General features: G+C 41.9%; 1 protein-coding gene across 6 annotated transcripts in view; it reads left to right on the top strand.

Annotated features, from left to right (window-relative positions):
• The window catches only part of LOC126635772 (BEN domain-containing protein 5), an 892,379-nt gene that overhangs the window by 513,619 nt on the left and 352,214 nt on the right, over positions 1-26,546 (top strand). For 3 of the 6 annotated variants that reach the window (XM_050307294.1, XM_050307296.1, XM_050307293.1), the window contains exon 7: positions 26,129-26,262. The exons of 1 other annotated variant lie outside the window; for it this stretch is intronic. In XM_050307294.1, the coding sequence (XP_050163251.1) occupies positions 26,129-26,262 (134 nt within the window). Of the gene's footprint in view, positions 1-12,227; positions 12,525-26,128; positions 26,263-26,546 lie in introns of those variants that run through there. 2 more of the 6 variants (XM_050307297.1, XM_050307298.1) reach the window with 2 other exon arrangements.

Here is a 26,546-nt window from a genome sequence, read left to right as displayed (position 1 = left end):
CTGATCCTTTTGTCCATTATAATAACACTGAAACCAAATAGGTGATCAACATGCAAAATATTAAAGAGAGAAACAAATATTTTCTTCTGCTTACATTTGCTTTACTTTTTTTTTTTTGCCAAATGGTAGACTTTCTGAACACTGTGCCAGAGAGCTCTTACTTGTGAACAACAATTTCAATGTTTTGGGTTGAGTTTTAGCTTAATGTATGAAACCCACGTTCTTGCTGTCACGAAATCTCCATTTTACCACTTTTGTAATATTGTTGGCATATGTCTCCAGCTGTCTGTTGCTGACATAGAATTGCTTGTGATTATCTGATGCTGAGCTGTTCTGCTCTGTTTTTGTGGTTTTAATCTCTCCAACAGTACCTGAACATGCTGTGCAGACTGTGATTATTGGGGCAGAATACAGTCATCTTCGAAATTTACTGTCCCACACAGAAAACTGGAAATCCTTATGATCTTTATATCTGGCTTGAATGCGAACTGCACTTCGTTCTGATTTCATAATTTAACATTGCAGACTGTTGACTTATTGACTACAACGTTAGCATTTTCCAGATTGGCAGACAAATTGCCTTGTAGGAGTGTCTATGCATATTTATACATCATCCAAAGGTTAAACGATAGAATACATTTTAATTGCCTAGAGATAACTTGGCAAATTAAATCTCTAGTACCAAAACTTCTAAACTTAAAAGATGAAAGTTAGGTACTGCAACCCATGGTTCTTTTCCAAGTAAATAAACCACTCAGCAATAGTGATTACTGACAGTCTTCCACTGATGTTAATTAAGTAGCATCCCACAGACATAGCTGCCATTTTAGATGAAATTTTAAGACAGAAGAAATTCTGGTTTTCTTCTTAGTCTTCTTAAGCATGGAGTTTATATTTCTTTTGCTATTTTAGCAAGGACCACAATCAAATAAACCCCAAAATGCAAAACAATTAAAGTGAGACATTCATATGTAAACACTTTTTTTCACTTCCAATTGTCTTAAAATCTGAAGATGTAAAAAAACCCAAAAAACCCCGAAGAAGCTAAAATATGTAATGTGCTGTAAGAGCACCAAATACGCTCACTGAGAATATTTTTCAGAGAAAACATAACCTTGGAGCTGTTTAAGTATTTAAGAGTAAGACTAATTGCTACTTACATTTTTTACTTCCCACTTCAGCAGTACTTTTCTCCCTAGAATACAGACCCCTAAAGAAATTACTGAGGAATAAAAAGCGTCCCGCAAATTGGCTGATTTACAGTGACTGCTCTAATGTATGTGCTCTTAAAATAAGGTCTTACACATGGACTGGGGAAATCCAAAGCACAAATACAGGCTGGGTGGAGAATGGATTAAGAGCTGCCCCAGGAGAAGGACTTGAGGGTGTTGGTTAATGAGAAGCTCAGCATGACCTGGCAATGTGTGCCCACAGCCCAGAAAGCCAATTGTATCCTGGGCTGCATCCAGAGCAGCGTGGTCAGCAGGTTGAAGGAAGTCATTCTAGTTAATCTTTAAGGTCCCTTCCAACCTAAATCATTCTATGATTCCATGACTCTGTGAAGTAAATTCCAAGTAGTTTGCTCTCAGTGGAAGAAATACATTACCCTACAGTAGCTGGGTTACTTGCTGTGCCTTTGTCTTTGCACTGGATCAGTAAGAACTCAAGTGGAGCACAGTGGATTAGTGTGAGACTGGGAGACACATTCATTCCTTTCCTGGGGGTTTTGACTAGAAGGAATGATGTATGTTTAGATGAAGAAAAGGGTTAATACAACTGGAGATGCAGAGTGGGAGGGCTGAACTCCTTCAGCCCAGTGGGGGAACCAAAGCCAGGCATCTCACTTGCCAGGCAAGGGTCCCAACGAGGAGCTTATCCATGAAAAATGGGAGACATCAGTGAGGTGTCCTCCTGGTCTCATTGGTTGATCTTGAAAGAAATCTCTCTTGACTTATGTTTTGAAAGGAGCTCTGTAAATATCTACTAGAGGTGAGGATTTCAGGCTGTAAAAGTAAGAAGATGGAGGTATCCTCTCTCAAACTTTGCTCCAGAGGAGGATGGGAGTTACAATGCTCTGTGCTCCACAGTTTTGGTGGATGGGTTTTTGGCAGCTTCCACACTGAGCACAGATGGTCTCTGAGATCTTGTTCTGAGACAGCCCTGCAGGGTAAGCAATAACTCTGTGGGATTTCTTGGATTGCGAAGCTGCATATAGATATTTGAGGCCTACTGGAGTCCTTTATAGGTCCAAACCTCTCTTGGAGTCCATTTTACTACATGACGTGTGAGCAAGAATGGCTACTGTCCTTGTTCTTTTGATTAACAGAGTCAAAAAAACCCCAAACAACAAAACCTGTGAGAGTTGTCAAGAGTTATTTCAGTGACTTTTGGAGAGAGCATGGAAAATCAAAATCTTGGTGTCATGTATGGTGTGTAAAATCAGTGAAAAGCCTCTGTGGGAAGTAGCTGATCACTAAAGCATATATAGAAGCCTTAGAATAATGAAATTATTCTCTTGCCCCTTTGGTTAAATTATAATTGGTGTCCTTGTTAGTAATCACACTATAGAATTAAAGACTGCCTTTCCCTTGGAGATAGATTATGCCTTAATGGAGTTAAGTCCAGCTGGTGGCCTGTCATCAGTGGTGTTCTCCAGGGCTCAATACTGGGGCCAGTCCTTTTTAATATCTTTATCAACAACCTGGACAAAGGGATCGAGGGCACTCTCAGTCAGTTTGCAGGTCACAACAAGTCAGGCAGGAGAGGTGGAGGGCAGGAAGGCTCTGCAGAGGGCTCTGGACAGGCTGGAGGGTCTGAGGCCAATTGTATGAGGTTCAACAAAGCAAAGTGCTGGGTCACACACTTGAGTCACCACAACCCCCTGCGGGCTGGGGGCAGAGTGGCTGGAAAGCGGCCCCATGGAAAAGGGCCTGGAGGTGCTGGTTGGCAGTGTCTGAACATGAGCCAGTGTGTGCCCAGGTGGCCAAGAAGGCCAATGGCATCTTGGCCTGTATGATACAGCCTGAAATAGTGTGGCCAGCAGGACCAGGGCAGTGATTGTCCTCCTGTGCTCAGCACTGGTGAGGCCACACCTCGAATCCTGTGTCCAGTTCTGGGCCCCTCACGACAAGAAAGACAATGAGATGCTGGAGTGAGTACAGAGAAGGGCAACGGAGCTGAGGAAGAGTCTGGAGCACAAGTGTGAAGAGCAGTGGCTGATGGAGCTGGGGGTGTTTAGCCTGGAGAAAAGAAGACTCAGGGGAAACCTTATAAATCTCTAAATCTACACAAAAGGAGGCTGTAGCCAGGTAGGGGTTGGTCTCTTCTCCTGGGTAACGAGCAATAGGACAAGAGGAAACGTCCTCAAGCTGCACCAGGGGAAGTTTAGATTGGATATTAGGAAAAATTTCTTCCCTGAAAGAGTTGTCAAGCATTGGAACAGGCTGCCAAGGGCAGTGGTGGAGTCACCATCCCTGGAGGTATTTAAAAGACGTGTAGATGTGGCACCTGGGGACACGGTTTAGTGGTGGGATTGGCAGTGCTGGGTTAAAGGTTGGACTTGATGATCTTAAAGGTCTTTTCCAACATAAATGATTCCATGATTCTATGATTCTAGATAGTGTCTCCAGGTCAGAGGCAGGGCAGATAATGATGTCTAGTGAACTGCCATTACTTGTTAAGAAATGTGTCAATTCATCGCTTTTTGTAAGTGAAAGTTTATCTAAACCATTATTAGCTTACTTCCCAATCAGTTAACTATTTGAAGCACAGTCCTGAGCTATTGCACTGTGCTGCTTCTGTTTTAGCCCTTAAACAAAATTCAAACTTCCTTTGCTCTGTGGGTTTTTTTTCTCTCTTGGATATTTTAGATAAAAACTGAAGGTATGCTTTATATTTATGTTCACTAAATACTGTGATATATTCTCAGTAGTGCCGCCTTTTGCTTGTAATAAAATCCCCATTGCCTCCCCACCTATCTTATCTTTTGCATTTTATTACCTCTTATACGTACTGGTATGCAGAGGGAATTTGGAAAATATAGGCCATTTGAAAGGAATTCTGTATGTATCATATCAGAGAATTTGAAAGATTGTAGAAATATTTCCAGGTCCCAAAGAGTTGATCTTTACTCCAAGATTTAATACAGGGATGGACACAAGCCCTGTTTGCTCTCGCTGTTCTGGAAAGACTGGTTTTGCAATATTTCCTGTCCTCAGAATAGTAAGACAGGTTCTGATGAATTTAGCAAAGTCTGCATGCTGCAGTGCCCCAGACAGTTTCTTATTTTCCTTGACATTATTTTTTCATCAGTTTGGACTGTGTAGTATCTGCAGACGGTGTATGTTCAAAATATTGGATTGCTGTGGTTTTTTGCATATAAACCTTGTAAAGGAAAAGAAATACCAGACTGTGTGTACAAGCATCAAAATCTGATTATATGCAGGATCTAATCTTAATATCACACCATCCTCACTGCAAAGCGTTGCAAGAATATTCCAATTCATATTCTGAATGGTGTGTTTCTCTGCAGTCGTCTTGCAGAACTCTTATTCCTACCAGGAGAAAATCAGTACACTGAACTGAATAAAAATGTATACATTAAATTGCTTATTCAAATGTCCAGCTTTGATGTTTGTAGAGAATTTAAGCAGGAGGCAATATAACCTGAGCTTTATTTTATTGATACAAGAGGCTAATGCGAGCTACAAAACAGGAAAGAATGAGAAGTTGTATAATACGCTGGAAATGTGAAAAAAATGCAGATTTCAGTTATTAGCTTTCACAGTTGCATTTGCATAGAAATGTACTAACGGCTGGATGACATTTCATGCATGAACTTGATAGAGCACCCTTAAACATATTCATGTTAGAAGAGTACTTAAAGGGAACCTCGAACTCGAACATTCCCGTCTTTGTTTAGAAAAAAACCAAAAAACCCTCTAGTTTCCCTAGGGTATTCCAGTACAGGGTATTTCTTTATGAAACAAAGCTTTCTTTGTTATGAGAAATTCTGTGACAGCCTAGGATGGGCCCTTCTTTTTGATCACACTTTAAGAAAAGATCCTGATTCCCCTGAATGTTAAATATTATTGCACAATAGATGTTGCTCAGGCTTTTGTGGAAAATACCAGCAAAGAATGAAGCCCCTTGAGGTTTCAAACACCTCTTGGATTACCAGTTTCTTATGGCATTTTCTATTTTGAGGGAACACCTTCCTTGTAAGTGGGACAGAGATGAATGCCGGTCATCTTTGCTGTGTGAGATGAGGGGAGTTACTGTGCTTTGAAGAACTAGAAGAATTCTTGGAGGGGTCCATCACAGTTATCCCCTGGTATGGATTTTTGGGAGCTGGGTGACAGAAACTCCTTCCAGTTAACATTTAGGGTTTTGTGTGCTGTTTTTGTTTGGTTTCGGTTTTGTTGTGTTTTGGGGTTTTTTTGTTTGGTGGGGTTTTTTTGTTTTTGGTTTTGTTTGATTGGTTTGGGTTTTTGTTTGTTTGTTTTTAATTCAACTACTAGTGCAGACCAGGTGCAGCTTCATTTGTAACTCATAAATGATATCTGGTCCTAGTTAGAATGGAAAGGCTCACAGAGCACAGTGAAGGTTTTTAGATTCAGTGAGCACTTGCACTTTCACTTGCCAGCAGTTTCAGCATTCATTTTTTGTTCTTTTAATTTAAACATGATTATTAACAAGACACAGCTGAGGAAGGCACTTTGCTGAAATATTCCGAGGATTATTCCTGCTCTGTTATCTCCCTTTCACCTTCCACAACAGGATTTTACGTGCTCACATTAGTTGACGTTCTTCAGAAGAGCAGCTGGTCCATCTCTGATTGTGACTTTCATTAGAAGTAGAAAACTCTACCTTCTGAAGAAGTAAGATGTGAGCACTAATTCCTGGGAACATTTTCTAAAAACTCATTTTATTCTGAAATATAACCAGCCTTGAAAGGGATTAGAAGGAGTATGACAAGAGTATGAATTAAAAAGCACTGCATCGTGAAAACATCTATTTAAGCAGTTTTGACTCTGCCCTCGCACAGCCCTATTCCTGCTGCTGCTGATTGCCAAGGACCTTCCAAAGCAGCAAGAATCATCTCTAGAGCCTGTCCTGTCTCTTGCTAAAATCAGATTTCTAAAGGAAAGTGGGACTATGTGGAGGTACCTTTCTGGAAAAAACGCGGTCCTGCATTTTTAGTAGCTGACCTCCTTTCCCGTATTACTTGTGTGAACCTCTCAAGCAGAATAGGTCTCTGCAGAAAAGGGCTGCAGGATCATTTTTACTGTCAGAATGAGACATAAATGCCAGTTCAAGACAGAACAGTTCTGTACAGATGTGAAAATAGAAAACCAAAGTGGAAATATTATGAAAAAGGGTCATTAATACCATCTTGCTCAGAAGCTCTGTCTAAAGCATAACATAACCATAGGCAGTGTCTAGTAGTGATATTTTACACTGAAGACCAAAGGTTACAAAAAGACTTTAGTCTTTGCCAAATGAAAGTCACTTTTCCATCTAAAGTACAGAAGGAATAGAATTCTTGCAGTGGTGCAAAATCTATGCATGTAAAGCTACTTTTAGAGTCATATTAGTAAAACGTGTGTCAAAAGCCAGGGAAAAGTCTGGTTTAAAAAATGGAGAAGGAAAAATCTCAAATAAAATTCCCAGTAAGAGTGAAAATATATAGGCTGAAGCCATCAGTGGATGGTTGCGGGGGTGAAGATCATTTGGGCTGCAACAGCAATATTGTCTTCGAGCTGGTGGCAGCAGCACCTAAAGGACATTTTACAGGTGAGTCCACGCACGAGTCAGCTCAAAGAAAATGTCTTTACTCCTTTCCTCTCAGGCAAGAAGTTTACAGCATGGAAAACAGCACACTGTCTGAGTACAGGAGATGGTATTTAGCAAGATTTCGAATGGTAAACATGAGAGTAGGAGCTTGAAACTCACAACCATTCGAGAGTCATTTGCAGCTCCCAGCTCCTGGCTCCCGCTGAGCACGGGACTGGGGAGGGTGGGGAGAATTGCTGCTCACACCGAGGCAAGAGAGAGGCAAGAGAGAGCCGACTGGCAGCGTCTCCTGGTTCCTGTTGACTTTCTGTGGGCACGTTTAACCTGTAATTTGGAAAAGGAAAATACAGTCTGGCACACGTTCTTGAAGGCTTGCCAGTCCCAGATCTAGCCATTGCACAGCCTGCCAGAATGGGAAAGATAAGTATCTTACAGACCAGTATCCACAGCAACAGACACTGGAATTTTATATTTTTAATAGGTATAAAAACCCAAAGAAAATAATTACTTTTTCATTTTCCAATTTTATAATAGTAATAATGACCTTTAGGTCAAGAATTTTCAGCAGTTAATGACTGTCTGGCTTTTTCTTTGGTCCTCAGTTTCTTCAGCCAGTCATTAACAGTGAGAAAAGTGCCTTCTCCCATGGTCACTTTGGCTTAATCGTTACCTTTTCATGCTACAGAATATACCAGCTGGGAAATAAGTGCCTCCTATGTGAATGGATCCATAAAGTATTCCTTAGGTTTCATTTCTTTGAAAGAATATTCTGTTAGGATGTGGGAGTCTCCTGTAAAAGATGATTATTATCTTCAGCCCCAAGAAAAGTGAGATCACTCTCAGGAATTGGGACTAAGTAGCTTTGCAGTGATGCTTTTCCTCTTCTGAGGATGGTTTAAGGCCACAGATTTCAAAAGATTAAATCTTAAGAATTTATCTATGCAATCTAGGTCCCCATACTATTCTCTTGGTAATGGAATGCTTTGGAGATTATACATGGACAAAAATATTTTCTCATCCATCTTTTGGGGGTCACACAGGAACTGGACCTCTTTTGTTTGTTTGTATGAATTTTTACATAAAAATATTTATATATTTTATTTGTAATCACTGTGACACTGAAAGCACATTGTGACAACACTGTCTTGAGAGTTAAAATTTATTTTAAAATATAAAGGGGAATAACCCTCTTGAATGCTTACCCTGCTGTCTGTCTGGATAGCAGAGTCCCTCCTTCCAACCACCATCTCTCTCAAAACACCTAGAAGTTGTACATGACTTTGTTCAGAGGAAGATTCATTTATACATGGGAATGACTTTATCTTGCGCTTTATCATAAGATAAAAAATGAGAACCATGGAATGGAGATATGTTCTGACCACCCTATTGATCATATTCTTGGTAAAAATTAACCAGACCGTGAGCAGATCATATGCCTGTACATACATAAACCTTTGAACAGTCTTCAGTTCTTGTGCACTGTTAGCTGAGTTCTTCTTTAAGCTGCACGAGTTTAAATGTCATAGTTAAAATACACTGTTACCTAAAAAGAATTGTGAATGTATCTTTCCTGCAGGGTATATTTGACCTTGAAAACAACTGTGTAAGAAATGCACTGCTTTAAGGCTAAATAAATGCACAAGAAAACTATAGTTTTCTAAACCACATATTCAGTGTGTGGGGATTCCTAGTCCAGTGTATGGTTACGGCTGAGTAGTCAGGTAGTAGTGAAGCACCTCCACTTGAACGGTAAAAGAAAATGGGAATTCCTTCATTAGTAGATTTAGAATCAATATGGTGTCCTTTGAGAGTTTGGCATTAAACGTGGAAGTAATGTGAGTGATGAGCCTAATCTTAATGTTTTGCTGTGAAAGAGATTTAGCACCTGCATAACTTTTATTGGAACTATTAGCTTTACATTTTGTATCTCCAAGTGCAAACACAGAGTGCACATCAGCTTTTTCAGTGCAGGCATCAGCTTTTGCTTGAACACCTTCTTCACTTTTCAAGAAAAAAATCACCATCAAAATCTAGGTAGTGTTCCAAGAAACAGCCACTCAGGAGTCGGGCTGGGACTGTGCTTTGTGGTTTCTGGACTCTCAGAGTGACAATGTTACTTTTTAAGCTGAGGCTTCATTTGCACTGTTTCTGAAAGCAAGATAATTTACTTCTCAATAGTTCTTCTCTGTGTTGTTTCTAAAAGACTGGACTTGCTACAGGATTTAAATTTGGTGACGTTCCAGTAATTCCCTTAAGAAGGACTTTTAAAATCTACACCTATAAAATAGCTCTACACCTTTAAACCTCAAGCTCACCTCAGTGTTAAAGCAGCTGGCAAACCATTAGTAGAAATGAGAGAAGGTCCAACAGACAGCAGTGACAAGACTTGTGTTTCATTCGGTGCTTTAATGGATTTTTCCTCAGCTTTACGGCTAACCAGTGCAGATTATTTATAGATTTTAAAGCCAGAAATTAACACTGTTCCTTGTAGGCAGAAGAAAAATGTATTGGATCATTATTAATTCTTTAGCATTATAATGCCTTTGGCTCAACGTGTGTGCTGGGCACCAAGAGTAAACACGCATTTATCATCCCAACCCTTATCTGTTCCAAAAACGTCCTTCAGTGGAGAACTGTGAAACAGCCTGTCTAGAGGATTTGAGACTGTTTATTTATTTTTTTTTTTGCTGCTCATACAGAGATCTTTAGAGCCTTTGCTGTAACTGAACCTGTAAAATGTTGCAAATACCCAGTTTAGAGTGTTCCTTTACCCCCCAGAAAAAAACCAACCAAACAAACAAAAACCCCCACTAAGATGTTAGTTGCTGTCACATGCAGTCTTTCAGTTTTCTTTCATTGGGACAAATTAGCCAGGCCTTCTCAGTATCTGAAGAGATCTCTCCCCTTCCATGTCAACCTTCTCCATGCTTCTCCTGTTTTTTCCAGTCTCAGAATTTTCCTGAGCTCCTTTCCCTCAACAGCAGTCTTACACATTGCTGCTGGAATTCAGCTGCAGAGGGAATACAATCCTAGTAGGAGTCAGTGTACCCAATCCCTGACTGGCCACTGAACTTAGTAGGGCAAAATCATCCTTCATGTAATTTTAACAGTGTCCATGGAATAACTCCAGCGATCAGCCTGTCCCACAGTCTTCCTGCAGCTCCCTGTACCCCACTGTAACACGAGGTGGGAGCCTACAGCAGCTGTTACTATCTGATCAGCAACCCAATCCTTGCTGGAATTTCATTTCCCTCGCAGCCTTGCGACTAGAATACATTTGTCATCCATACTTTGTAGCAGACTTATATTTGCCTGTAATTACATACCAGTCTGGCAATACTTTATTGTTTACATAAAGTACTGCCATTTAAATCCCCAATCTTAAACTGAAGTATTTGCAAAACTCTGTAATTGCTGAAATAATAAAGCTGCCATTATTGTATGGGAAGTTTACAGCTTGTTGCTGAAACACTTACACAGGCTTAACTACACCTGTATGGATTCCTTGGGTTTTCATGTGGTGCTTAAGGCATACAGAGTTCTAATTCTGCGGGGCACAACTCAAAGCTTCTGGCACTTTCACAGAACAGCTGAGGTTGGAAGGGGCCTCAAGAGCTCATCTTATCCAGACCATGCTCAAGGGGTTGCCCAGGACCATGTCCAGAGGCTTTTGAGTTATCTCCAAGGACAGGAGCTCTAAAGCTGTCGGGGCAACCTGTGCCAGTGCTCAGTCAAAACTGAACTTCATGTTTTCCAGCTTGTGGTCCATCCCCATGGGCGAGGAACTCTGTAAAAGATAACATGGAAAAACAAGTTCATTGTGGTTAAACTCAGTGCAATGGGTACATACAGTCCTGCAAATGCTTAGTGATATGCAAACCAGAAAAGATCATCTATTTTGATTTCATTTTGTGTTGGTGTTTTGCAAACAGAAAACTGGTGATGCCCCTCTCTCGCTCTCATTCTGTGATTTTTTTTTTTTTTTTTTAACCTTTATTCTCCACATCTTACTGTCCTGTTCCTAAGACTGGCTGGGTAAAACAGATCTCAGGACTAGCAACACGGGGTGAGTTTGCCATAAGCAGTGTTGCCACATTACCCTTTTTTTCATACAGGAAGCTCAAAACATCCATACTCAGTATCTAAGTGTCTCCAAAAGTTTGGGAATTCATGCTAAAAATGGCATGGTGTCTAACCCTTGTTCTGACACACCTGCACGGGATTTCTGAGCTCCCTGTGCTGCTTTGGGGGAGGATGGGGAAGCTTTGTGCTCTTCCAGCACTCGCCACAGGACGGTGTGATTGAGTGCAGGTGGTTCTGTGTTACTGTGAGGACCTTCAGGTGAAATCTGTTGCTAAGTGGCAAATGAGTGTGGGGTCCTGTGTTGTGTTGTTTGGCCATAAAGGATCTGGTCTCCCCTTAAGGGTCTCCCCTGCACTCCATGGCTCTTCCCAGGCCCTTGGAGCAAATCTCCCTGTGTCACCTCCTTGGAGCCAGGAAAAGGCCTATTTCTCATCCAGAGGAGGCTACCAAGTCGACCAGAGCGATGGAGCACCTCTCCCATGAGGAAAGGCTGGGAGAATTGGGACTGCTCAGCCTGGAAAAGAGGTGGCTTCAGGGTGACCGAACTGCAGCCTGCCAAGACCTGAAGGGAGGACACAGGAGAGATGGGGCAACCCTCTTTCCAAGAGCATCTAGTGACAGGACAAGGGGGAATGGGGTCAAATTGAAAGCGGCTAGGTTTAGATTAGGTACCAGAAAAAAAATTCTTCCCTTTGAGGGTGACGAGGGCCTGGCACAGGGCCTGGCACAGTATGCCCAAGGAATCTGTGGATGCCCCATCCCTTGGAGTGTCCAAGGCCAGGCTGGACGGGCCTTGAAGCAACCTGATCTGATGAGAGGTGTCCCTGTCCGCGGCAGGGGGGTTGGAACCGTGCAATCTTTGAGAGCCCTCCCAACCCAGGTCATTCCGAGGCTTTCTGGAACGAGGCCTATTTCTGGGGAACAAAGCCTGTTTCTGTGGAACGGAGTTCTCAGCTTGGGATAGCTGAGCTTCCCGGGGCCGAGCTCGAGCTCGCGCTGCCGGGATCCCGAGGGCCGGGATCTGGGATCGGTCCCAGGGCGGGCTGAGCCGCGCCCCGCCCGGGCGCTGGGACGGAGCCAGCCCGTGCGGCGGGGGCGTGCGGCCGCCCCGGGGCAGGCCGGGGCCGGGCGGCCCGGGGCGGGGGGCGTTAGGGGGCGTTCGGGCGGGGGAAGGCGGCGGTGCCGGGAGCCGCTCCCGTTCCCATTCCCGCTCCCGGGGGCCGCGCCCGCCCGCCCCGCCCGGCCGCGCATCGCGTCGCTCCGCGCTGGATTGCTCGCGCCTGGGCGGGCGGCGTGTGTGTCTGTGTGTGTGTGCGGGGCCCGGCGGGGCGGCGCGGCCCGGCCAGGCCCGCTCAGCCGAGCGCAGAGAGGCGGCGGGGCAGGAACAATACGGTGCGCGCGCGGGGCCGCGCGGCCGCCCCGCACCATGTACGCGTTCGTGCGCTTCCTCGAGGACAACGTGTGCTACGCGCTGCCCGTGTCCCGCGTCAGGGACTTCAGCCCCACCTCGCACCACGACTTCGACAACCAGAAGGTCTACACCGTGTACCGCAACCCGGAGGAGGCGGCGGAGGACGGCGACGAGAGCCCCGGCGAGTGGGGAGACCGCCTGCTGCTGCACAAGGCCCAGATCCTGGCGCTGGCAGGTGAGGGAGGGACGGGCCTCGGGGGGGCCGCGATGCCGCCCCCTGCCCGTGAGGGGGCGGGAGGGACGCGGGCAGGGCGGGGGCGCTGGGCCGGGAGGGGTGAGGGGATTGAGGGGGGTGGGGGGGAGCTCCGAGCGGCCTCAGGCCCGGGGAGGGGTCCCAGCCCCACGGGGCGGTTCCCAAAACAACCGCGACCCCCGTGGTTCACCGAGCGGAGTGGGGGGGTGTTTGGGGGGAAGGACGGCGGGAACTTAATTTATTTAAAAAAAAAATTAAAAAAGTTTAGGTTATTTTGCCCACGCCACGTTTATGGTGCACGGAGTCATCTGTGTACCTTTGCGGCTGCTGCCAGATCAGAGGGGTGCTGTTTTATGTCCGCTTTGTTAGTTTCGAGTGACTTCGCGGTCTGGAGCCAGACCTGCGGGTGCTGCGCTGGTTAAGCGTGGGTTTGTTGCGTTTGGGTTGTTTCATGTCTAACCTAGAAATGCCTCCAAGCCAAGAGGACCAGTTAAAGCATATATTAAGAAATAAACCCGTATTTTGGCCATTTGGATGAGTTCAGCCCCTGTGAGACAGTGCTGTTGTCATCCCCAGATGATGCCTCTTTTTCCTTGAAGACTTTGTGTAGTTCCCCTGCAGCCCCAGCAAACGCTGCCATAGTCAGAGTTGACATGGAAAGGAAGTTTGGTGTTGTTTGCAGCGAATTTTGGTTAGTGAGGAACTTGCCCAATAGGCTGTTGAAAGACAACACGGACCATTTGAAATGTCGGTCTGGACAGCAAAGAGGACATTGGGTTCCCATCCTGACTTTTGCGCTCAGGGAGAAGTACTGGTTGTGTGTCTGTTTCCCCAGATATGGAATGCGCTTAAAAAACTCTTTTTGTTTAGCATCAAGTTCTGAGAAGGCAACACTGAGTCCCGATGTCTAAACAGAGTAACTTGGTGTTAAAGTCATGTAAAACTGGTATTTTTCTAATTTTGTTTTTGAAAGTAACAGTTCCTAAACCAGTTTAGCCTGGTGGTGGTTCATTTTGTTCCTGACTCAGCCAGTGACTTTTGCCATTATCCTGTTTCCAGTTGTGGCCATAAACAGATACCTGGAAAGAACAAGGAGCAACCAAACATGAATGTTGTTTCCCTGTAAAGCTTTTCCATTTTCTGAGTATTTGCAAATCCAGGAGTTCAGGAGAACCTGTTAACAGGGCAGTCTGCCAGAGGAGTGGATTCTCCTGCTAACTTTTTGTTGTCCTGTGCCAGCCCCTGTTTTGTCTGTCCTGTCTATAGCAGAGGAGGAGTGGTACATGACATATTTCTTGCAGATTGGTTGTCACATCCATGGAAATCCATGATCTCAGGGTCCAGGGCTTGCATGGCCTGTTCTCAAAGGCAGTGTCCCAACTGGACTTCACCTTCCTCTTTCCCACTGGGGAACTGGAGCAGCTCTGCCCTTTCAGTTCTTCGTGTTCATCTCAACATAACCAAAGTGCTTCAGAGAAATATCTACTGATAGACACTTTGTTCACATGTTGAGCCTACCAGGTTGCCTCAGTTTTCCAGGAGAAAGTGCCTCTCCTTTGCCAATGCCCTTGTTCCAGGCAGTCTGTGTGTACCTAATACGTGCTCTCCTGTACAGTTTCTCTTTGTTTCATCTCCCTTAAACCAGCACAAACCAATAGATGCTGTTTCCTCCAGAGAACAAGACCTGTTACCTGTATTAGTGATTTGCACTAATTGCTCCCCAGAGATTTAATTTCTACAGGAGATTGTCCTGCAGAGCCAGGAACACAAGGAAACACATGACTGTCTTTATTACAGCTGTCACATCTCAATATATCCTGACTAGAGCTGTAATTTACGTGCTTGGAGAACTTCTCACCTGAACACCAAATGAATCTTTGCCCCTGTGCTTCTTCCCACCCTGCACCATGTAAAAACACCACAGTCGAATCCAACATAAGTTGCACACAAAGGGTCACTTACTTCTAAAGTTGTCACTTCCTCCCCAGAATGTTAATATTGATGTTTGGTGTCATTATGTTTGTCCTATTATTAGGTTAAAAACCTGGGAGAGGAAAGTTGGTCATGCATGAAGATGTCATAGCACAATATTTGCTTTGCAGTGACCAACTCTATTTTTACAGATTATGACAAGTTTTTATGGCAAACATTGCAAGTCTGATGTTACACAAACTGCTTATGTAGTTAAAAAAATAATTTTGCAAGTCTGCAATAAGTTTTCTTAGTATAGAGCTTTGAATTTGAAGGTTTCCAGCCTACCAGAGTAGGAAGGTAAATAATGTGTACAAAGTTGCTTTTTATATTTTTATATTTTTAAAATACACATAGATGACTTTGAATTTTTTTGAAGGAACCCTTAGCTGCACAAATCAGTACATCAATGACCTTAAGGATTTTCTGGTTTGGTCCAAGAATTCCTCATTAGCAACAGGTTTCAGGCTCAAAGTTTTGGTACAGATATTAAATTTAAGAAACAACAAAAAAAGGATAAGAGGGGAAAAGTTTTTTTTGGGCCTGAAAAGTGTTGTTTTACAACTTGAATGGTGACCAATTTTTTTGCACTTACCAAGGCTACTCAAGTAAGCAGAGTTGTTTCTATTTATATATATTTTCATGGTCAAACACTGTCCATGCAGTGGAGGTTAATGATAGTTTGAGAAACAGATCTACTTGTTTTTCCTTTCTAGAAACTTAAAAAAACCAAGAGGAGAGAACACAGATACAAGACCCATGCCAATGTCTTTTACTTTTGAAAAGAGTTTTCCTTTCCTATCCTATCTAAAGAAATTTAGATCCTTTTCAAATGTCTACCCTTGTCAAGTAGGAGTTCACACAGGGCTAAGTACATGTTATGCCCATAATACAAAGTTTTATTGGGGCATTGGTTGTGCAAAGAGTTCATAAAACAGTTGTCCTCATTTGAGAGAGGCTAGAAGCAATCCTTTGATCCTTCCTGGCGAGGTTGGATGGTTGGACAGTTTTGAGGGATATTGTTGCTGCAGATCAGAGAGCACTGCTGTAAAGGCATCATAAATTTAAAAAGAAAAATAAAAGAGGGGAGTGTGTTGGGACATTCTCAGAGCATGGAGTGATTGTGACAGACTTGGTACGCTGCAGAGATAAATGGTGGTGTGCTTTGAATACTGCAGTGAGGAGTTTGTGGTGGTGTTACAGCAGTGGGAGATGAACTCGGTGCTGTGCCCTTCTCTTGTGTGCCTGGCTGGGAACTGCTGACAGTGCTGGGATGGGTTGGTCTGGGAACCTTCCACTTCTTCAGAAGTCAGCCAAAGACTAGGGCTCAGAAAGGTTAACCCTGCTAAGACAGTTCTACACCTTCCAGCCATAGAAGGCATATTAAAATGAACATTTTGCACCTTAACAAGTTCAACCAAGAGCAACTGATGCTGTGTAGTAATAAAGGAATAATTTTGCTTAGCTCTTGAATGGAAAATAGAGCATAGCAGACTGGTGTTTGACTATATAGCAGTTTCTTGAGGTGGCATGTTAGCTGGTCTGTCTTGGTGAGAATACAAAAATAGCAGATGGCTTTCCAGGAGGAGTTTGACTCTCTTTCTGATCTTCCACACCCTCCCCTTTCTCTTCTTTACTGTCCTCTCAGAATACTCAAAAGCAGGGTTTTTTTTGTGCTCCCTCTTCTTGAAATCCCTATGCCATTTACAACTTTTCTGCACTTGTCCAGTATGGCCACTGGCAGAATTTTGTCTATGAACCTGTGCACCTTGTAGGAGCATGGTCCTTAGGTGACCCTGTGGGAGCTTTCCTTTTCTTTTCAAAGTGATTGATACAAGGTGGAATGAATTGAGTTTCAGGGACTTCTGAAAGTTCCCTACTTCAGGCTAAGTTTGTTAACAAGTTAATAATGACTGTCTTCACAACAGGAGGCATTCTTTCCTGACTGTAGTAAATAATTGCTCTCTCTAGCTGCTGCCCTCAACATTTCCCACCCACAGCAATTCCTTAACTGCCACAGCAAATACGTGAATACCTGTGTGCATCCATATCCTTTCTTACCCCTTTGTAAAATGCTGTGCTCCACTTTTTATTAGAATAGGTCAGGTGATTTTTTTTGTTTGTTTGTTTGGGGTTTTTTAATCTTTAAAAGCCTGTGCAGCTCATGGTGAGGTAAGTTACTGTGTATCTCAGAAGGATGTAAAATCTCTGTTCCTAGAAAAAAAAAAAAATGGTTCTAGGACTGAGTTTTGAGTAAGGTTGAGAATGCTTCAACTTCTTAGTGTATATATGAATAGTTCATGGAGGAAAGTTCCTTTTCAAATTCCGGAAGAGGTGAAAAATTTACAATATGAGATCTTATATATCAAAAATATACAAAATTTAGGTCAGGAAGTTGTCTTGATGTGTAACATTTAAGTCAAAGCTTTTATTGGTGTTTCTGTAGTTTGGTGCATTTTCTCCTCCTTGCATCATTAACAGCTTGGGGCGTTGGAGTGCGTTGGTCACAGTTGTGGCCACTGTACCCACTGATTTATCTTATCCCATGTTCATGTGTATCCCTCCACGTGTGGCATTTCCTTTCCCAGGGCAGCTGGCAGGCTGATTGACCTATTGTGGTAGGGACAGCATTTGCTAACTCGTTGTTCCTGGGAAGCTCCAGGTCTATCACCTGTAGCTCAGGTGGTGTGTGACAGGGATCTGGGGAGAAATGGCACCAGGGGAAAAGTCAGAGCAGCTGCAGCTGCTTCGTGAGTGATCCCAAGCTTTGCCCTGAGCAAAGAAGTGGCAGGAGGAGGCTGTAGGAAACCTTCCATTGCTGGTAGTAGTTCCTCACAGACTCTTTTTAGTTTGTTTGAGTTTTCCTGGCATAGTTTGGGAGTACCTGTGGATGAGCTTGTGTGTTGTTGCCCTTGAGCTTGATGTCCAGCCCTCCATAACTATGGAATCATCTGCTGTAGCTGTGGATTGGGTCTTGCCCACTCCAGTCACTGAGGGAAACAGCCCAGCAGGTTAGGTAGTGCTGAGGTAATCTTGTTCAAAATTGGGTTTTTTAATTTATTTTTTGTTCTTAACTTTTCACTGTGATATTTGACATGTGTGGCTGACTTCTTCAGATATTTAGCTCACATGCTACTGCTGTGTTACCTTTTCAGCAGGTAAAAGACCTGGGTTGTGTGGAGAGGTTCACCAAATCATTTTGCATAACAGACTAACTAACATCACACTCCTAAATATAGTCCTGAGCACCAGTGTGGCAGTATTCATGAAAAATATTTAAAGCTGAATTTCACACTCATTTTGTATTTGATCCATATTTGGTTTATTTTTAACTCTTGTAAGATGAAGGGTGGAAGTTTTTTTTCCCCTTCTTCTAAATTCTACTGTAGGAGCATAACTGAGATATGAAGGGCTTGTACAAAGGCACAGTTTTGTGTGGTCTTTTTCGTGTCTGTTCAGTGTTGAAGTCTTAATATGACACATTCACACAAAGCTTAAATGGCAGTAGCAAAATAATTCTGAAACTTTGAAAACTAGAACTGCTAAGTGGGACTTTGGAGTTACCCTGATGATAGTGGTGGTGGTCGTATGTTATCAGCAGGATAAGATGCCAGTAAAAAGGAATTAAAAGGCTGGGATTTATCAGTGGAAGAAGATTTTACGCTTATATTTAGTTTTTTCTTTCTCTGTATCACCGTGCTTATTCTGGATATAATTTTGCTTGTTTGTCTTAAACCCTTCTCAACTGACCTCCTTGTTCCTCAGTCACGTTTGCTTTTTGCTCCATCCTAATAGTCAGAAGTCATTTATTTATTTTTATAAGATAGAGAAATACAGGTGACCTTCACTATTCCTGTTTTTCTTGGTCTAAGTACTTTGGTTGCACCACATAACACCAGTTATGCTTGTAAATGTTGTATAAGCTTAACTAGGATACAGTGAAAACATGAACTTGAGGATTTTAATAAAATTGACTTACAAAGATAGTATGGTTTTGGTAGCTATGGTAACTAAGACTAATTAAAATATGCTAAAATTTGCAGAGGATTGAAAAGGGGGGAAATGCAGGTTAATGGTTTTGTTTTTGTAATTCAACAGTAAAACATTTTTTTCCAGGGTATTGCCTAAGTGCCAGTCAGTCAATTATTTGCGTTTTTTAAAGAAACCCTTTAAAATAGTAGAGGCTGAACCACATTGTAATTTTTGTGTGTAAACTAAGAAAAATGCATAAATCTCCCCTATGTTTCCATAGGAAGCTCATTCCTTAGGCAGGGATAGTTGTGGATTCCTGGAGTGTTCACTGTAGGCTGAGGCTTTATCTGCTGGGGGCTGGTGGGCAGCATCTCCATGGCCTGTGTGATCCTGACACCATGATCAGGGTTTGGTCCTAACATAACTTTACAGTGTAATACAGATTGCCTGGTGAGGGCAGCCAGATTGGCAAATTGTAGCTGGCATTGAGATTGATGGTCTCTTCAAGTGAACTTTTGAACTTCCAAAGAAATGCATAGGTTTTACTGTAAATATCTTTTGTAAAATATCACATTCAAATTTCTGAAAAATAGTGCCTGTAGTTGAGTTTCACTTGTAGGTACAGAGGAAAAATTTAACGGAGGGCATTTTCACATCTTACTTGTTTTCAGGGGTTTCTTTTTAATTTAATGGTAATACTGTATGAGTGTACTTGTTTCAGAAAGGATTAAGAGAGTTGTTCTGTAGTAGCTGTAATCCTTTGTGTTCAACATGTGCAGAGTATTGTACAAATATTAACAAATCTGCACAGCACTTCCGTGGGGTAGATGGGGACAGTAAGATGAAAAGTTTGAATTATTCAAGGTCAATATTTAAGTAAATATTGGAACCAGAATTAAAAATGTCCTCAGTCTTGTAAAGAGAATGATTTCCTGTTTCTCAGTGTAATGTCTTTTCATAACTTGATCATCCAGCTCCATCTGTTTCTACCACAGCCAAGTGCTCTTCTACTACCTCTAAAAGTTAAATGAAAGGGAGAGTTTTGCTGACAAAAAACAATAACTATTTTTAGCTGTATTAGTTTTGAGCCATGTTGCTTTTGGTTAATTATTTTTGGTAAGGCTTTGTATTTGCTTTTGAATTAAGCAATAGATTTCATATTAATAATGCAAATTAAGAAAGAAGATATATTTAAGTTTTTCTTGCAACACAGATCTCACATATCTGGGCTGGTACTCAGACTGCAGATCTGAACAATCTGCTGATAAGTGAGCCCATGTAAAAGAAGAATGTTGCAAAATATTTGAGTGTCTCCATGTGCATTAGAAATTTGACTGCAAATAGGTGGCCATATAAATAACTCTCACTCCTACCAGTATTAGACTGAATATCTCAGTTGTTCCACTAGAGGAAAAAGTGCATTCAGACCTCAACACTGTTTGCTTCAGTAGCTGGCATGGTAGGCTTTGTTTAGGTTACTTTTTGTGAGAGCAGGAGCAGGTCCCTGCTCTATGCATTTACTTGTATTTTGTACTGAATATCAATGAGAGAGAGCCGGTCTTGATCTGGAACTTCAGAGAGAACTTAAGAGCTAGAGGTGTTTATATAATCTGTGCTCTGCTTCTGTAGGATATTGGCTCCTTAATCTTCCTCTCCCTTTTAGTGCCTTTGTAGAAAACAGGTGTGTCTTTCCATCCTCAGTGAGCAGTTTGGGTTCAGGCTTCTGGCACATCATCCTTCTTGCTCATCATCTCTAAACCTGTCCAGCTGTGGTTTAAGACCTTTCTATCTCGCCTTTCCCCAGTTTGATTAACAATTATTTTCACTCTGTTTCCTATTCTTTAGGCTTTATTGAAATTCACTTTACAAGATTTAACAGCCTTTTGGGCCAGTTCCTCAAGTGCACGTTTTCACTTCCACGTGCTTATCAGCCCTGCCTGTCACAGGGCTACTTGATATGTTGTTCTTCCCTGACTTCTTTGCTCACTCTTCTTTATGCTCTGAAGGCTCAATCTAGTCACTTGTTTGTGTGTTACTGTCATTTTCTCCTTCTGGTGAAGTGCTGCAGGGCTATTTAGTTCTTCAATTTTTGGGAGTGATACAAGCCCAGATGATGGCATCTCTCAGCTCTGCCTTTTTATTGCTAACTTTTCTCACTTAAATTTGTTGTCAGCTTCCCTTTCTGACATCCTTAGCAGAAGTCTTTTTCAGCTTATGCTTTGGATAGCCCAACATATCTTCTTACAATTTTTGTCCATTTCTCTTGGATTCAGAGTGGAGAGAAGGAATAATTCTTTTTGTCATTCCCAACCCAAAATCTTGCTGTCTCTTACATGCACCTCATCTGCTTTGTTGCTTGCACCCAACTTTGTCTTCTTTCTGCTTTCTGTCCATCCAAATACACTTTGTGTATTACTTTAACTATACCCGATATTTATTTCTGGAATCTTTTCCTCTGTCCTTCCAACAAAGCTCTCCTCCAGTCAGCAAAAAAAACCCCACCCAAAACAATATAGTAAATTATACTACCCAAATCCTGCATTGACTGTGGCAGCACCTGGTTGACCCCTCTTTTGCGCACACCCCTTTTTTAGCTGCTTTGAGTTTGGTGACACCTGTCCTCTTCAAATAAGTTCTGCATTTCTGCTGCCGTCTGTTGCCCTGTGTTTCTGTTACTGTCATTCTCAGCCTGTTCTGCTTTGGTAGTGCTAATAATCTCAGTGTACTGCCAGCTCAGACATGTTTATATGAGACATGCATTTTCTCTTTGTATCCTGACTATCTTCTGAGACTGCAGGATCATTACATTTTCTGAAATCTTGGCTGTTCTTCCAATTTAAGACCTCCTTTAATTTTTCCATTAAGTTAGCTAAGAAAGTGATTTATAGTTGTGGTTTGTTTTGTTTTTTTTCTCGTTTCAAATAAGCTAGGTGGCTTTTTTATTATTATTATTATTATTATCATGCTGGTTTTCCTTCTCAGTCACAGCAGTATTGAATATTGTTTATTTGTGTGTAAGTGGCACTTAGGAATCCATGCCCTGTCGTGCTTGGTGTATTTGCTTTGAAGCACCACGTGTACCTTTGGTTATGGGTTCTTTGCTTCAGTCCTTTTGCATCTTTTACTTTATGAACTGTTAACTGATGCATGTCCTGCCAAAGCTGGTGGTGTTACCTGCCCACAGAAGCAACCTGGCAAAATCGGTAGCAAACAAGCTCAGTGCAGTCTTGTGCAGGTGCTGTCCATATGTGCTGGGTACGAGCCTGGAAATGGGAAGAGGGAAGGTAAGTTTTTTCATCTGTCAGGATATCATCTTTCACAAGGGGTGGAATTTTTTTGAAGGCTTAGGGGAAGGATGAATTTTGTTCAAGGTTCTTTCATTTTATTACTGTAAGATTTATGGCATTGCCAAGCCCCTTCTTTGGACTGATACCAGACCTGCCATCCCTCATCCATTTGGAGTGCAGAGCTCTCTTCCTTTATTTTTCTCAACTTTTACTCCAAAGGTGGAAAAAATTAAGCATTTGAACTATTTTTTGAAGGGATTAGTTTTTGTTCAGTCCTTATTTCCAAATTAGAAAGTAGGGAATGTTTTAAGGAGACTTTGAGATTTCCATAGTGTTATTCTACATCCCGTAATTGGGTTTTCAGTTTTAGAGCAGTAAAATATTTCTCTTTAACTGACTTGCTTCCTGCCCTGTTAAAGTCACTCTCTCTGCGTCATTTCCCTGCCCCTCTAGACTTGAAGGTGTTCCCTTTTGGCCTGGACCCATCCATGCTGACACTAAAATGAGGGCCTGACTGAAGAGAGCATTCCAGGAACAGCTTATCCTTTGCTGGTTGATAGGGATTCTCTAATGCAGGGTCGCTTTTTTGGCTTTTATTTCTTTGAGCACTGCTTAGGCCAAGTGTCTTCCCAGCCACTCTGAAATTCCTCTGCAGTTCAGCTTTGGTAGGAGCCTGTGTTGGGAGAGCTGCTGTCATGTGCTCTGGCTCTTGAGCCCTGTACTTCAGTGCCTTGAGGAGTTGTCTGCCAAGATCTCTCCAAGCCTGACCTTTCCTTGGAGTGCAGTTATTCCAGCGTGCTTCACTCTTTATATCCAGTCACAGAGTACTCTTTATATCCAATCACAGGATCTCTGTCTGGAAACAAAAGCAAATTTTCCTAATTTCCAGTGCCTTTCAGAATGTCCCCTCCTAAAAAACAAAGGGAATCAATGCCAGCCAGTCCTGTATCGCGCATCTACCCTGCATATTTTAAGTACCTAACAAGGTACTTGTAAGAAACTAGGTATGTTAAGTGCTAGTTCTCAGTAGCTGACACCACTGAACCACTTATTTCATATATAGGGAAAACAATAGATACAACTTTGTGACAATCTGATTGTGGCCACCTAAGGGAAGGTATAATTTTTAACTTCCACGATGGTTTAAAAGACTGGGAACAAAGTCGAGACAGGTGATTTTACAAAATGAGGCTCTGAGCTACAACGTTTTTAGGGCTGCCCTTCTCTCTCCTCTGTAGCCTCAGGCACTGAATTGCAGCTTGTCCATGCCTTTGGTTCATATTCTGATTTTCTTCTGGCTCAAAATCGTGGGGGTGTGTGGTGTTTTTTTGTTTTTTTGTTTTTTTTTTGCTGGTTTGTTCTTTTGTACCTGTCTTTTGTAGGCTGGAAAAACAGCAGACAGAGCAGTTCTCCGTAGGACTCTGTAAATGCCTGTTCATATTTCTCCTACCCCTCCCCCACATGTCCTCTCTCCCCCCCACACCCCTTCCCAAATTCCATTAATATTTACAGAACAAGAGCCAGTACTCCAGCATTAGCCTCAAATTCAGAATGAGATTTTTCTGGCTCTATCTGCAGCTGATGCAGAAGACAACGGAGGTTAGAAATGCACTTTAAAAAAAAGAGAAAAAAAAGAACAAAAGGCCTTTTCATATCCAACACACTGGATGGATTGTGTTCTGCTTCCAAAGACCAGAGCATATGTAAAAAAATATTATATGTATTGTTGTTGGGAGGCAGAGGAACATTTATATGCTTACTGACTACATTAAAAGTTCCTGAGCTTTAACTTATATAAGCTGATTTTTACTGTTGTTTCTTCAAATTTTGCGGAGGGATAAAAGAGTTCCCTTCTTCAACTTACTGGTTCATGTACAGATAAACAGCAAACCCAGCAAGTCTAATGAAGAGAAAGAGAACTGTGTTGATAGTTACATGCCAGTAATGTACAAACTAAGCATTTGTAAGGAGATAAATAAACAAACTTACCTTCAATCAACCAGTGAAGTTTTGCAAACATAAATTTCATAGGTGAACTGAGAAGTTGGGTGGAGAACAAAGAGAATGAAGAATCCAAATGATTTGCTCTGTTTTCTGTGACCCCAAACTATTTTCTTTCATTTGCACTAAGTGGATAGAATGTGTTCTTAACCTTTGTGAATTGACTTAAAAATAAATAAAAAAAAATATTTCTGTTCTTCCAAACTGTTTTTATTTTTATGTTGTTTTATTCATTGTAGAGTATTTACTGACTTCTGTAGTCTGCACAGGCAGTTGCTCCTCTGTGATTGTTTCAAAGTTTCTGCAGTTTGTGTGGGGTTCTGGCTCCTGGTGACCCCTGTGAGTTGCTGGCAGACAATTTTTTTAACTGTGTCAAGTAATGGATTGTGTCCATGTGATTGTGAGGCCAAGGGTTACTTCAGAGCACAGAAACTGATCTGCATTCTTTAAAAGGAGAAAGAGGTCATCCACATGTTCTGTGGAACATGATTTGGCAAAGCAGTCTAGAGAAGCTGGCTCTGCAGTATCCATGCGCTGCTCTTCCTCTAAGGAATTGTGAGAACATATTTTAGCAAAGGATTCCTCAATCTATCCAGTAGCCCAAAGTACACAGACACAGAAAAGTTAGTGGGTTTCATTTTTCTCCATTCAATATGGGTTCATTTATTCTTATATTTCAGTTCTTTCAAGAAGATACCAATGCTCATCAGTCAGCCCTTTAGTCTAGAAGTTTGTGGGTATTTTAGGGAAGGACTTCCTTCTTTTCTTCTCAGCTGTCTGGCATTACAATTGGCTTATCTCACTTTTCTGATGAACCTACATTTTTCCAGATAGATGAAAACATAGTGGCTTATTTTTCAAAACTGAAACAGTTGGATTGCCTTTTTGTTTTACTGGGATAAGCATCCATGATGCTCTGGGGAATGGAGAATGATCTAAAATAAACCTAGCTGTTTTTTGTTGTTTATCTGTTTCTTTTTGCATCTGTCTTAGTATTTATTGCTACCATCTGCGTTTCATTTCAGGTTGTCTAATGTCTTATTCTGCGTGTTCTGTGCCTATTCTTTTTACATAGCCTTGGGCTGTAATATCACCATTTGCCTACAAGAGATCCATTTCTATCTGTAACAAAATGAATTGCATTCATCTGTGTAATTCATTTCTAATGAATGCCTTGCTCCTCATTAAACAGTGATTTACCTTTGTTTCCCTTTCCTACACTGTCAACACGAACCATTTTGAGGTCCTGTGGAGAGATGCTAATTTGAGAAAGCAAAAGTCAATGCAGCTCAGCACTCACAGGGGCCATCCTCATCGGCACTTTCAAAAATGTTCCTGGGACACTTCGTGAAATAGAATTTGCAGGTGGATAAGAAGGCTCAGAACTTATTCATAAGCTTTCAGTGTACAAAGACAGTGCTTGGCAGTTTAAGTGCATTTCACCTTGTCAGTGTTGGGAACAGGTGAATCTCTTAAGACCTTGTCTGTTCTGCAGGAATTTTACGTATCACAGGCACATTTGGGGACACTAAACTCTTGGTTCCTTGTCCTCTCCCTACCTTCTCAGGAATATTAAAATATTTCAATTTTGGTTTTTTTTTTCAGAGTAGTGTTATTAAATGCTTAATTTTGAGATATGTCAAAATGTTTCAGACTTGAAAATATTTTACTTCCATTTTTCTATGAGATGCCAAAGTTAATTACCTTTGTATATCTAAAGGAAAAGGATTAGTAACATTAACTAATGAACTAGGTGTTGTATAGTAATTTTGTTACAGATTTGGTCCTTGTGCAACTTTTATGTAATACCCTTTCAAACTCTCCAGCAGCATTCCCTTTTCCAGCCCTGCACTTTGCGGAACAGCAGAATCTGCTGTGTGTGCAAATAGGTCTGTGCTGCTGACAGATGATGGTTAGAGCATAGGATGAATTACCAAGTTTATTTTCACTTTAACCCTTAGCAGAGTTTGAACTGCAGCGAAAGATGAAAACACTGTCGGTAAACATAATTTAAAGCAATACAGATGGTTTTCAGGAAGTTTTATTTACAACCCCTGCAACTCTTCCTTTGGTGATGGTACAGGCCACTCACTGACACTTCTTATCACATAAAATTTAGCTTGGCATTTTTCAGTATTTATTCTGGTGTTGAGCCAGATTGATCCCTATTGGAACTCTAGAATTCTCAGTGGGTATCAGTTGACTTAGACCATGGATTAATTTAAATGTGGCATTATGGAGGGGATTGGAGCACGGGAGGTTGGTTTTTTTTAACTGGTCTTGCCTAAGTCATGTAGTATTTGGAAGTAAGAACCCTGATTAATGTAACAATTTTATTTTTAATATACATTTTAGAGGACAAAACTGACCTTGAGAACAGTGTGATGCAGAAGAAAATTAAAATCCCCAAACTCTCTCTCAATCACATAGAAGAAGCTGGGGAGGTTACAGATTATGGGGAAGAAGATGTGGAGCTTAGACACAGTAAGGTACTGAAGTCTTTCCCTTTTGGTTTTTTTCTTCCTTTCCTTTTCGTTTTTCTGTTTTGCAAGTGCTTGGGGCACATACAGACGTCTCAGCTTAAGAATTCCAGGCCTGCTTTTGATCCCCTTAAAACACTGTTTGGTGAAATTGGGTCACATTGTGTGTGGGGGTGGGGTTTGGGTTTTCAAAACCTGATGTAAGTGCAACTGAACGTTTCCCTGTGTGTCCTGTCTGTGCAGCTTAATTGCCATCTGAGATTTTTGGAACAATACTCTTCCAGTTTGGCCCA

Source organism: Myiozetetes cayanensis, unplaced genomic scaffold (genome assembly GCF_022539395.1).
Source record: "Myiozetetes cayanensis isolate MyiCay16 unplaced genomic scaffold, myiCay2020 scf12, whole genome shotgun sequence".
NCBI lineage: Eukaryota > Metazoa > Chordata > Aves > Passeriformes > Tyrannidae > Myiozetetes > Myiozetetes cayanensis.
The sequence above is the reverse complement of the archived record's forward strand: the minus strand, read 5'-3'. Positions and strand labels throughout refer to the sequence as shown.